The sequence below is a fragment of the Alternaria infectoria genome, assembly GCF_024043175.1.
Source record: "Alternaria infectoria strain BMP 0036 chromosome Unknown scaffold_7, whole genome shotgun sequence".
Classification (NCBI taxonomy): Eukaryota; Fungi; Ascomycota; class Dothideomycetes; order Pleosporales; family Pleosporaceae; genus Alternaria; species Alternaria infectoria.
Window position 1 is genome coordinate 1395507 of NW_026250696.1, and position 12302 is coordinate 1407808.

The 12302-nt window shown below is 53.8% G+C and overlaps 3 protein-coding genes across 3 annotated transcripts; 1 reads left to right on the forward strand and 2 right to left on the reverse strand.

Annotated features, from left to right (window-relative positions):
* Positions 1–321: 321 nt before the first annotated feature.
* Positions 322–2296, reverse strand: J4E92_005326 (uncharacterized protein; the record flags this gene model as incomplete). The annotated part of the gene is made up of 2 exons (XM_051496709.1): positions 322–1105; positions 1725–2296. 2 exons carry the CDS (start codon positions 2294–2296, stop codon positions 322–324), a joined length of 1356 nt encoding a protein of 451 aa, XP_051353429.1.
* Positions 2297–4604: 2308 nt separating this feature from the next.
* Positions 4605–6967, forward strand: J4E92_005327 (uncharacterized protein; the record flags this gene model as incomplete). Its single annotated transcript, XM_051496710.1, has 2 exons — positions 4605–5003; positions 5054–6967. The coding sequence occupies 2 exons, from the start codon at positions 4605–4607 to the stop codon at positions 6965–6967; spliced, it is 2313 nt and encodes a 770-aa protein (XP_051353430.1).
* A 3627-nt stretch (positions 6968–10594) lies between these two features.
* On the reverse strand, positions 10595–11050 carry J4E92_005328 (uncharacterized protein; the record flags this gene model as incomplete). The annotated part of the gene is made up of 1 exon (XM_051496711.1): positions 10595–11050. The coding sequence occupies one exon, from the start codon at positions 11048–11050 to the stop codon at positions 10595–10597; it is 456 nt and encodes a 151-aa protein (XP_051353431.1).
* Between the last annotated feature and the right edge of the window lie 1252 nt (positions 11051–12302).

Sequence of the window (12302 nt, forward strand, 5' to 3'; positions counted from 1 at the left end):
ATCTGAATGTGCGCAAGATGTTGCCTTAATACTTGACCTTACCACCTTCGCTTTCTTTTTTCTTTCTTTGCCCTTTACGTTGTTGTAGTTTAGATACCTGTAGGGATACCTAGGGATTTGGTAGGAGGCAATGAGACTAGACGGTCGTATGAGTGTCTAGGCAGGGTAGGCCTGGCATATAGTCAATCAAACTGTAAAACTATCCATGATTCACTTACATGCTACGCTATATGAGTGCATGTACCGTCACAGTTGTCACATGTTCATCTTAAGCTCTCATATTGGGTATCTGATGATAAATGATGTCGTGCAAATACTGGCTCATCCGCGCATGCGCAGAGCATCGCACCACATGCGCACCGTCGCCTCCTGCTCCTGGCCCTTCTTATTCGTTGTAGTTGAGGCCATCATCACTTCCCTGATCTCTGACCGGCCCAGATCGCGCCCATCTTTAATCCTACTCCAGCAGTCGCGCACCACAGCCTGCGCATACTCAATGTCGACTTCTTCTTCGTCCACTTCCATCGCTGTACCATTCTCCGTTGTGCCATAGCCTGAGTCCATATTGCCATCCGTGTCCTCAGCGCCCAACGTTGTGCTAATGCATACCACGACACCGGGTGATGAGATCGCGCCCGACTGCGGTCCTTCACGAGTCGCTCGTAGCTCGCCGATTTGTATCGAACAGAGGCCCCCGCTATATGCTGCCCCCTCTCGCACCGCGAGTATGTGTCTAGGTGTCCACAGAGCGGAACACTGGTATCGCAGTACTGAGGCATGTGCGTCTTGTTGTCGCAGCGGTATCGACGTCATAGTTTCCTGTTGCGCTCGCGGTTGTGCAAGGACATATGTGCGGTTCGGCGAGAGGCTCGAAAGGTGGAGGAGGTGCTGGTATGAATGTGCGTATGGCTCTGGTTTACCGTCTGCGCCCGCAGGTGGCTGGTAGCCCGGAGGTATGGTATCGCGAAAGGCGCGGTATGATAGCGACCATGGTGTTTGCTGTCGCGTGGTGTTTGGGAAGCTGGTTTCGATGCCTTGGATGAGGGTGTTCACGATTGCGAGAGAGGCGTCGATGTTGGTGGAGGGGTTGGAGACGAAATATAGCCTACATGATTAATTGTTTGCCAATATCAGGTGTGTGGAAGGAGAAGGATTACCCGCTATATTTCATCTTGTCTATGTTGTAGTGTGTCACAGACAGGTCTGCTATACGTCAGGTAGAAATGGGTGGATTCGTCGTTTTGGACTATCGCATTATTGTGTAGACTCTACGAGCGAGATGCAGAAAATTCAAAAGTAAGAGCGCTCATAGCCCTGCTTGTGGCCAAGGGTGCCAAAATCTGAAGTGAAGATGCGATCCATGGATGAGCGACGCGACGCAACCTGGGAAGCTCCCACGCGGGTGGGGCAGCTTTTAGCGCGTCAGCGACAACAGCTCGTTCTCGTACAACCCGTGACAACATACCATAAATCCGCTCCACTTGTTTTTACAAGCTTTTCAACAGAACCCAAAACGGAACAGCCCTCCACCGCGCCTTATCATGTTCGTCGTAACTGGTGGCAAACAAGCGTCTTCCTGTATCCCATGGGGAAGGAACTCTACCCTGAACTCGCGATTTGCGGAGCTACGCATATAGACAGTACGCGAAGTGCTGTCGATGCTCAACTCCACAATGTTGCCCATCACTCGTTCCGAAATCCAGAGTGAGTTACCTTGGAAGTACAGTAGAGGCCCCGGACTGAAGTCTGTACCCGGAACGTTGATGTTGGTCGCCAAAGTGCCGTCGATCATCGTCAAGTCCAGCTCATCTTCGTTGACTATCTGGCCAGTCGTATCAGTCTCCCTCCAGCGTGCAATACCGGCGCCTGGGAAGTAGGCGTCAATCGAGATTTCATACTCGGCATTGTAACGGGCGTTAATGTACTCTATCCAAGAGTCCCTGGATGGTCCAAAGTCCGCCGAGTCAGATGCAGCACGCCCAATCCGATTTCGTTCGGCCAGTACGCTGGCCCACTGCCCTGGGGTCATCAGTTGCCACTGCGCAGAGATGAAAAGTGACGCTATCAGGAATTTAATAGTCTGCCAGTCTCCGAGGCGGAGCCTCAGCATGGGCATCCAGCCTTGCTGAAGATTTGGCGGAAACCGACCCAGTAGTACACCTGCATGGACGACGGTTTTCATTGCCTGAAGAAACTGCAGCGGATCGTTGGAATCTTCGAGATCAATGCCAAACTGCATGCGGATATTTTCGATTTCTGTAAGCGGCCCAAGCATATCTTGGATCGTTGTAGCCATGAGAGCGAAGACAGCGGTGGTCAGATAACCTGAGTCAGCCCCAAGCCCCGGATCAAATCCGTGGTCGACATTAGGGCTTACGGTTTGAACCACGGTCTCCTGTGCTCGGGGTAGGAAAAAGCAAACTGCACGACAGGTTGGACATGTGTTCTGACCGTCTTCCTCATTTAGCCATCGATCTAGACACGACCGATGGAAGACATGGCTGCATATCGTCCGAATGATGGTATACGTATCGGGACTCCAGGGATCTCTGCAGATGGGACATGCCGGGTCGTCTGAAGGGGGCGACGGCTTGACGTGGCTCACAAAGTACTGCTCGCGCGACTGTGCTGGAGGGTGGTTCATATTGACAGAGGCCTGGCTCACAGTGCGGTACTGTTCAACTGCGTTGTACACCGATGGATGGCGAGGAATAATCCAATGTATTGACGGATTTTCCGGCCTTTTGAGGACGAAGGGACATCGCTCGCACACAGTGTGACTGCGCGTATTTCACACACCATCGTGTGGGATGTGGTTCACCAGGATGTGGTTCACCACGTAAGCCGCCATTTCACACATTTGGACGCTGGACGTAGGTAATGCGACAGTATATATAAGACAATGCCTGGCGTTGAGGGTGAAGACTGAAAGCTTGTCATCGAGTATATAATCTCTACCGTGGCTTCTGCTGGGCGCCAATGCCCAGATAGAGACACAGTAGCAGTATATATGCATTCAGGTAAAGATTTTGGCAAGGAATTTGCCCTCACACTCTCTTTTCGGGCTTTGTTCTGGACAAAGGTCTTCCACCAAACATAGGGTGAATGTCAAGCAGCTTGCCTGTTGAACAACTAGTACACCGCCTTGTTAATGCTATAGATAGCTTAGATCTTGATATATTGCGCAATGCCGCAAATGGTTTTCATGAACTAATGAGTGGCATCTTACGATCCATTTGGGTCCATCGCTCTGGTCATCCTCCATCCATTGACCAAAGGATGCTCGTAGTAGCGAGAATGCCGCGAAAAGATTGGCATCTTTTCATAATTCGCTGTTGGGTCCCTCTATGGTATGCTCTGATCGCTGTAGTGAATTGGCAGGAGTTGATGTCCCATGATGCTCTTTCTGTGGTTGCCCTTTGATCACATGAACTGGCCTGGGCGATAGAAGATGAATGTGGGAATGTGGCTTGAACCCGTTCGACCGCGTCTCATGTTTCATTGTGCCTCGATCAGATTACTCATCTGTGCACGCATCAATGTGTGAAAGGCGGGTTGCGGTGTTACCAAGCCCGTGTCTACTTCAACACTTCTCAAAATCAACACGCAAGCCGTCTGCTAAGTGCAGCGATGCAAGCTATATCGACTGGCATGTAGACTTTCGGACTATATGGTGATTAGTCTGATATGGTGTGGGTGATTAGTTGACTTTGTATAAGGCTGTATGGTCTTACATGTAACAGCTGTCAGTGTTCGGAAATTTAGCGGGATGATCCTGTCAGCAATTTCGTGTTCCTGTTGTCCACGGGTATCTTGCGGAGTAATTACCAGTCCCTCGGTTCAGCCTCCGATGTGCCTTACGCCACCCATGTACTTCGTCCTGAAGATTGGCACTGCATAGCACTAGCCACACAAAAGCACTGCAGCTCCGTCGTACGTCATGATTCCCGTAGACCCAATGCGCTTTCGGAAGCTGATATCGCAAGAGCGGGGATTAATGCTCGAATGCTCGATAGGACGCATCGGCACCGCGCACTTTGCGCCTGCCTAATCTAGCGTAGAAAGGCGGGCTAGCGCCTGAGGCTTGTGAAGCTTCGACAACTCCACGAAGCTTCGCGGTCAGTGTTACAGCCGCCGACTGTCCAATCTCTTACCTAGTAATCATTACCATTGCACCGAGATGCATCCATAATTGTGGGCACTCTACCATCAAAGCGACCCTGGGTCCTTGGGTACCTGTATTGCCCTGAACCCCCAATGCCGTTCGGGATACGATCGTCAATCGTTCAGAGTACCAAGCACACCACGGCCTTCCTCTTCGAGCATACGTGCATGCATGCTCTTAATCTAGTTCCCTATCATATCCGCCTCGCCTATTCGCCCGACCGTCCTTTGCCTTGTTCTACATGGGTCTAGCAATGACAAGTACAGGGTAGCTCCTGCAGCTATGATGTCTTCTTTCTCGGGAACGCGCAAGTTCGCTACCTGGTCCGCGGTTCAAGCTGTGCAGCTATAAAGTGGTATAGTTCGTGCGACTGCAGCGAGGGTACGGCGAAACTGAGATCTTTGCCTCCAGTTCTTGTCGTGTTGTCTGGGTTGAAAGCATGGCTTCCCTCTTCAATGCCGTTGCGGGTCTCTCGCTAGCCTCAGTCGCGCTATCGTCGCCTGTCGCACCTCACATTCATACGCGGCACTACAACGCGACAAGTCCCTGCGCACAAGTCGGCACTGCCATTGTAGGCAAGAATGTCACTGCAGGTACTGCAACTGTACCCGCCGAACTCGCATGGGACTGCATCAACTCCGTCCCATTCAACCAGAGCGCTGCTCTTGCCCTGGTAGACGGTGTCGTTCCATACTTCAAATGGCAAAGTAACACCGTCTGGTTGAAAGACCCTCCAGCTGAATACGCCGAGAAGGTGCAGCCAGCGGTTGATATCTGGGGCGAACTCGAGGAAATCAGGGAAAAGGTCAAGGGAGGAGAGTACAAGAACGAGTACGAAGTAAGATGTCTCTCTCCTCGATATGAAGAGTATGAACTGATTCAGAACAGTTCGGTTTCGAGCTCTACACCCTCTTGCAAAGCACCCATGACGGTCACTTTGTGTACGTCCCCGATGTAGTCGGCACGGTTTTCAACTTCGCCCGTCCTGTACCACTCGTTTCCGTTTCGAGCGACGGAAAGGAGCTTCCCCGGCCTTACGTCTATGCTGATGTCTTGGCCGAATCTTTCGGCAATGCTACGTTCACGCCTTCGCCCATTACCCACATCGATGGCGAGGATGCCAAGGACTTCCTGGAGAACTGGGCTCAGTACGGTTCCCTCCAGGACCGAGACGCGTTGTACAACAACGTCTTCTACGAGCTCGCCACTGTATCTCTCGGCCCGGTTGGATCTGGTATTGGAACCTTCGCGGGATCGGGCCGCGGTCGCTGGATTTACCCCGGTCCTACCACTGAGCTTACGTTTGAAAACGGTACCAGCCGAACTTATGACAACTTCGCCAAGGTTCTGATCCCCTTTGACGGTATTACCGACGGAGAGAGCCTCTACAAGCTCTGGTTCACGGGCAACCAGCCTGGAAGCGAAACCGAAGCTTCCAACACTACCTCGGCTACACCTACACCCTCAGCCACTACCTCCGCTACGCCTCTTCCAACCATCCCTGCGCCAGGATACCCGCCTCCAGTCCTTCGTGAAGCACACAACTTGATTGGTGGCTACTTCCTCGAGGGTGACTACTCAGACGTTGCCGTACTTTCCGTGCCATCTTTCGTCGGAATTGACAACGCACAGGAAGGGTTCCAAGACACTGCTGCCAAGTTCCTTGCCCAGGCCAAGTCCGCCGGGAAGAAGAAGCTCGTGGTAGACGTTTCAGCCAACGGTGGAGGCACCATCTTGCTCGGCTACGATCTGTACAAGCTGCTATTTCCGCAAGAAATTGATCACGCGGCTGCCGACCGCTACCGCGCCTTCGAAACTACAGAGATCTTGAACCGAAAGTTCTCTGAAGCTGCCGCGGGTGTACCACGTGTGCTTGAGACCAAGAACGAAACACTAGAGGATCTGGTCGGCAATGTCGTGTCCTCCGTCTTCAACTACCGGTCTGATCTGGATGTCAATAGCGAGAACTTCGAGAGCTGGCAGGACAAGTTTGGCCCTGGGATTGAGCAGAAGGGAGACAACTTCACCAACCTCTTCCGCTGGAACCTCAGCGACGTACTGACTCCGCTCAACTCCGGTGGTGTTTATGTCCACGGATATGGCCCCCTGTCGAACTACACTAAGGCTCCTTTTGCCGCTGAAGACATCGTCGTCGTCACCGATGGATACTGCGCATCAACTTGCACCATCTTCTCTGAACTCATGCGTCAGCGTGCCGGTGTCAAGTACATCTCACTGGGAGGCCGCCCTCGTGAGGGTATTACGCAAGCCGTGGGAGGTGTGAAGGGAACGAACAACTACCCTTGGGACTACATTCAATCCGTGGCTCAGTTCACCATCGGTAATCTGTCTACGCCTGCAGAAGGCGCTGAGCTCAACAAGACGGAACTAGGCGACTACTTCGACGACACACCCTTTATCCGCTCTTCCAACAACGCGATCAACGTCAACTTCCGCGATGGTATCCGCGATGGAGACGAGACCGAAACTCCTCTCCAGTTCGTCTACGAGCCTTCAGACTGCCGTATTCTGTACACCAAGGCTATGACTGTCGATGTAACCGCTATCTGGAAGGCTGTTGCTGATTCAACCTGGGGCCATGTTAGCCACTGCATTGCCGGAGACCTCGGTGGTTACTCAACATCACGCATGGCGAAGCGTGAGCTGAGCGTTTCCGAGAGGGCGCACAGCAAGAGGATGCAGTCTTGGAGGAGGGACCTCAAGGCGGCTGACTACCCGCTTGATGTCAGGACTGATCTGACCGGCATGAACTTCGATGGCAACGGCATGATGTGGCCGTAAATCACGAGTTGTTGACATGATAGAATGAGGGTAATCATGCATCTAGATACGAAATGAATATCGAAGTCTTGATGCACCAGATCTTGAACCTGTGACATGTGTTGTGATAATGCATGCAATGCTACCTGTGCGTCGAAAACAATGTCCTGCTTGATTCGAGAATGCAGAAGTTGTCCCGCGTCGATATCCAATGTGAACATGTTAGAAATACCAAGGGTACGCTTAGACTAATAGCCTCTTGCGATGGTGAAAGAATGGGGTCAGGTATCGACCACAAAGTTGACGGTATATGCAACCACTTGCTGCTTCCAGTCTGCCGCGCCAAACCTTTACTTAGACATGTGGTGGCTCCATTCTAGTGGCATCACGCGCTTTCCATGAATAGTCTATTCTTGCTCGCTTTGATTTGGATGTATTGAGTGACGCCTCGAGTCCTACGAATGGGAGGGTTGTAGTGTTGGTATAGATTCTGACCTACCGTCCGATAGTTGCTACGAAGCTGGACAGAGCCCTACTTTCAGCGTCTGGAAGCTTACCTTTCAGTTGTAGTGTTGTCTGAATACTCATTCCCGTCCTCAGCCTCGCTGAAGATGACCTCGCGAGCGTGGAGGGAGATGCGGACTGGTTCGATGCCTTCCAACTGGACAGGGCAACTACCAAGGCGATAGCTGTCTTCGAATAGTAACGTATCAATTCTCCCAACAAGATACATCGGCGCAGAATATACAGAAGCTCTGAGGGCCTCCGCGGAGCCTCAACGCTGGGTCCAATAATTGACCTCTCCGAAAGCGGAACGTCGAGGCTCATGCGTCGGGAAAATAGGCATCCGCAAGAACAATTAAGCTGCCGTCGATAGGCGTATACTCCTTTTGAGAACGATGGCCCTACAGTTCGTCGGTCGTCATGGCTACCCCTTCGCTATGTTTAGAATGTGGTGCCTGCGTAAGTCACGCTGCTAGTCTTGCTTTTGCCGTTGCTTCTGCTGTAGCGCATAGGACAGATGGAGAAGAAAGCACACCCGAAGTTCTGCGTAGTACGATCTCCAGCGATTTTCTCCGATGCAGCAGAGGGAACGCACGTGTGCTTTTACTTCCGGTGTTACAGAGAAGCGGCAGAAGGAGAAAACGATTAGCGTGGGGTACTGGATGTCGGCATTGCAAGCCACGTTGACGCCATCGATCGATCCAACTACTCCTACACCACAAAGTGACATCGTGTGTTTTTCTCGGGGCCGGATCTGGGTGTCGGCGAGGTGTGGTAGGGGCTTTTCTCCCCTATTACACATAGGCTTCCCGATATCGCGACTCGCGGCACGACATCGATCCGATGCGAACACTCTGCCGTGTCTCCGGTGTTTACTCTGTCTCTCCGTAGCAACGTGGTCCGTATTGTCAGCCAAATAAGGTGATCCTCAGGTGTCAACCCGATCGCACGCAACAACGCATGAGTAGCCTGCTATATAGCGCAGCAGGGAGGGGCTTACGTCTTTTCGGCAGCCGGGGTGGTAAGGGTCTAGACGCAGCGATTAGGCCAAAAAGCAGGTTGCCTGCAAGGTTTCATCGCGCAACGGTTATAGCGGAGACAGCTTTTCTCCGTGTGCATTTTGGCATGCGTCGGGTAGGTCCATCCCGGCGGTTGGCCTTTGCATCGTTCGATGCCTTTTGGCGCGGGGCCGCGGACCATGATGATTTGCACGTCATCGTCGATGTCCCAGCAAAAGACATGCGGGTAATCTGCCCGCGGATATGATCTACTCAAATGTTTACGTTGACCATCGCTCATGTCATGCCGATCCGATTGCGGTTCCACAGAAAAACTGACAGGCCATCATCATGCACGCGGGTCGCACGTTTAACGACCAAGGGCCTGGGAGAAGCGTGCACGGTGTACGGAAGAAAGCTTGGAAAGCCCATTGCGCACGGGAGATCTTCGATGTGGGCTTGACATCGTCGATGTGGCAGGCGTTGTGTCAAGCCAAGGCCGGCGCTACCAGGAGCATGGCCGGGGTGGCGTTGGAGACGGAAATACGGGGAGTGTGACCTAATGGTTGTTCCTTGGGAATAGATGGATGCTCCCTGGGCGAGTGTAGCGGGATTGGCAAAGCGAAACGGCATTCTGTGGAGCACGCGATGTGTTTACTATGATGATACGCGTCGTGGGAGATGCGCGGATGATGATGGATGCTCTCCGCGTTCGCAATTGGCGATAAGCTGATACGGATAAGGAACCTTATCACCGGATCTAAGTGATCACCCAGCCACGCACATGTCAAACAGCCCAGGAACCTTCCCAGGTTGGTTCAGTAAACTTGAGAGTCATCTCAGCCAACAGTAGACATCGGCCTATGATCCGTTTCACGCGTTCCAACGGTGCTTTTGCTTGCGCGTTCACCATCTTCGATCCCCAAACTATGACTCCGTGACCCCCAATGTATTCTCTTTTCCTGATTAATCTGCAACGGCACCCTCAAGGCGAGCAGTTGAGAAAAAGCCAAACGCTGTACACGGTTTATTGCAAACTCTACGCGCATCACGCGTCTGGCGTGGCATCGACCAAGTATCGCATTTCCAACAAGCCGATACCCACAATTAAAGCCGTCGAGATCAGCGTGCCCTGCATCGTGCCTGGCGCACGCCATCGAGCGATGTCATCCCGCCCCCTTCGACTCCCCTACTTGAAACAGAATAGCGCTGACGCGGAAAAAGAGGAGAACAGCAGATCCTCTGAGCATGCTGTGGAAATGTAAAATCCCATGCACGAGTAAGTAATCCATACGACTGGATGACAGCGGGGGGAAGCGTGCCCGCGGAGGACAGAGGTAACCGGGGAAACGTTCCCCAAGCTACGTTTGACCTGAGACGTTGTTTGGGTGCTGCTCCCACGCGCGAAGATGTGCGTTTGGCGTGGTTAACGTGGTCCGCGTCGGATGTTGGTTTTGCGAGACAGCAGTCACAGGACACTTCTGGTGCCCGACAGGCGAAGTTTAGATTGGCAGTTCGCGCTATGGTAGTTGCGGGACTAGCGGAGAACGGATTCTGTGCACACGGGGGTTTTGTGCTTTCCGAAGATCGTCGGATCGCGTTTTCCTGTGTATTGATGATGGACCTTGGCCGATATGACACTGCACTGCAAATGGATTAGGGGCGGGCAATATTGAAGCGGCGAACAAACCATCACGATGCAATATGGGAAATGTCATGGTTGAAAAAATCGAATTTGTGGGTCGGCGCAGTGCGCGACTGGTGTATTGTACAAATGGGTATCATATGGTCAAATGCTCCTGCAGGCCAGCTGTTGCAGCGTAATAACGTGAAGGCCAGCTCCATGACTTCCAACTCGTGGTGTGCCTGACCACACCAACAACTGCGCAATGTCCTCAGGATATGAGTAAATCCGGAGAGGGCCAATGTGCGCTACCGACTGGCTCAGAGGCCAATGTGCGGTGCCTGTTCCTCGCTCGTGCAGAGCTCCACGGCCGGGGCTGGAAAGCAAAACGGCTCACGTGGCGTGGGTTGACAGCGGATGTCTGTGTATGGGTGCAGTAGTGATGAGGCGATAATGGTAGCCGGTAGTCGAGATGTCGACTAGGCGGTAGTGTGTAGAGCGTGTTGGAGGCTCGGGTGGGTTTCAGCCAGCGCTGTAGCCAGTCATCCGTGCGCAGTGGCTGCAGTAGTAGCGGTTGGTGCCGATCTGGTACATGTTCGCGAGGCACTCGCGGCGGCAGCGGCAGCAGGAAAGTGTGGACGGCGAACCCATGCCCATGCTCGACGTGGAGCTGTTGGAGCTGCTGGAGGAGGTGCTGGAGGTGCGCTGTTGCTGGACAGGCTCAGGGGCCGGGCGATGGGCAGCTTGTGTTTGCAACTGCAGCAGGCGCGAGGCATCCGAGGGGCTCGTCATGTAGAGAGGTGGTGCCGGGCGGAAGGCCAGCAGCGGGTTGGTCGGGTCTGAGGGTGTGTAGGGCTGGTAGTCGGAGACGGGGCTGTGCGAGGGAGTTTCCTGGGAGAAGTGGACGGCGGGCACGATGCTGAAGTAGCAGGAGGGAGCAGTGGGGAACAGGTCGGGAGTGAGGTGATCAGCGGTCATGGTCTGGCTTGTATGTGTCTGGAGTAGGACGACGGCAGGTGTGAATCACGCTGAGTACGTGGGATCGCGGTCGCCTATATGCTCGTACAGCCATCGAGCGATGGCAGATCGGCCAGTCGCAGGCCGCGTGCTGGGCGGGCGGTGCGGCCGACTGATTGGCGCGTGGCTGGGCTGTGGAACACGTCTGGCAACCATCCAAGACGCTGGGTCCGAAGTCTTTGCTAGGCCACCACCAGGCTGAGACGCGCCCGCGCCGATCGCCCGACTCGGTCTCGATCGTGGCTGCTGAAGCCCCCCCGCACACGGCCAATCCTGCCCGCCCACAGCATAGCGACGTTTGTGCATCGCGATCACGCTGCAATTCCATCGCCCACGACGGCCATCGCTCGATGCGGCTGCGTCGCTGCGACATGGTTGTTTGTTCCGCTCTGGATGAGATCACTCGCACCGTCACTCGCATCCCTCGCGTTGCGTAGGAGTACGCGTCGCGTCGGCCTCGCGCCGGTGCTGACTGTGTTGGTGCCTACCTGAGGCTGTGCTGCTGAGCTGTACATACACATACCACCGCGTCCGTGGTTCCCAGAGCCTCCGGTTCCTCCGCAGTCCGCAGTTCGCTGTCCGCTTCCGGGTGCCGAAACCACCCGTCCTCTACCGCCCATCGAGCATCGAGGTACCATCACCACGCCAGCCCCATCTCCCCATCTACAACCACCCCAATGCGGCAGTTTCGCCAATAACCCATCGAAAGTAGCTCTTGACTGCGGACATTGCGACCGCAACCCTCGCAGCCTGTTGCTGCCCATCGTCGATGTCAAAGCGGGCCGTACCGTTGGCTGGCGGTCTAGATCATGGCCATGAACCCTCCTTGGGCCTGGGGGAACCACGCAACCTAATACATGCTCTCAGAGCCCTGCGTCGCCGACACTGAAACGTTGCTGTTGCAAACTCTACTATACCTGTCTCGCCTATACCACTTCCTCCCTGCCACGACCTCCACAGCTGCCAATCTTCACACGAATAACATGCTCAACAGATGAATAGTCGCCAGGCATATACGCCCTCTGTTTCAACGCCCTACAATCACGCTGCCGCGCCGTTGGCTCCGTCCACAAGCGCTTACGTTGCACTCGGAAATCTCCACCACCCCAGAATGCAAATGTGCACCTGCATACAGCACTTGTGGTACGATCATCGACCCAGGTAACAATAGCCCCTGGTAGACAAAACGGCTGCGCGGATACTTCCACTACAT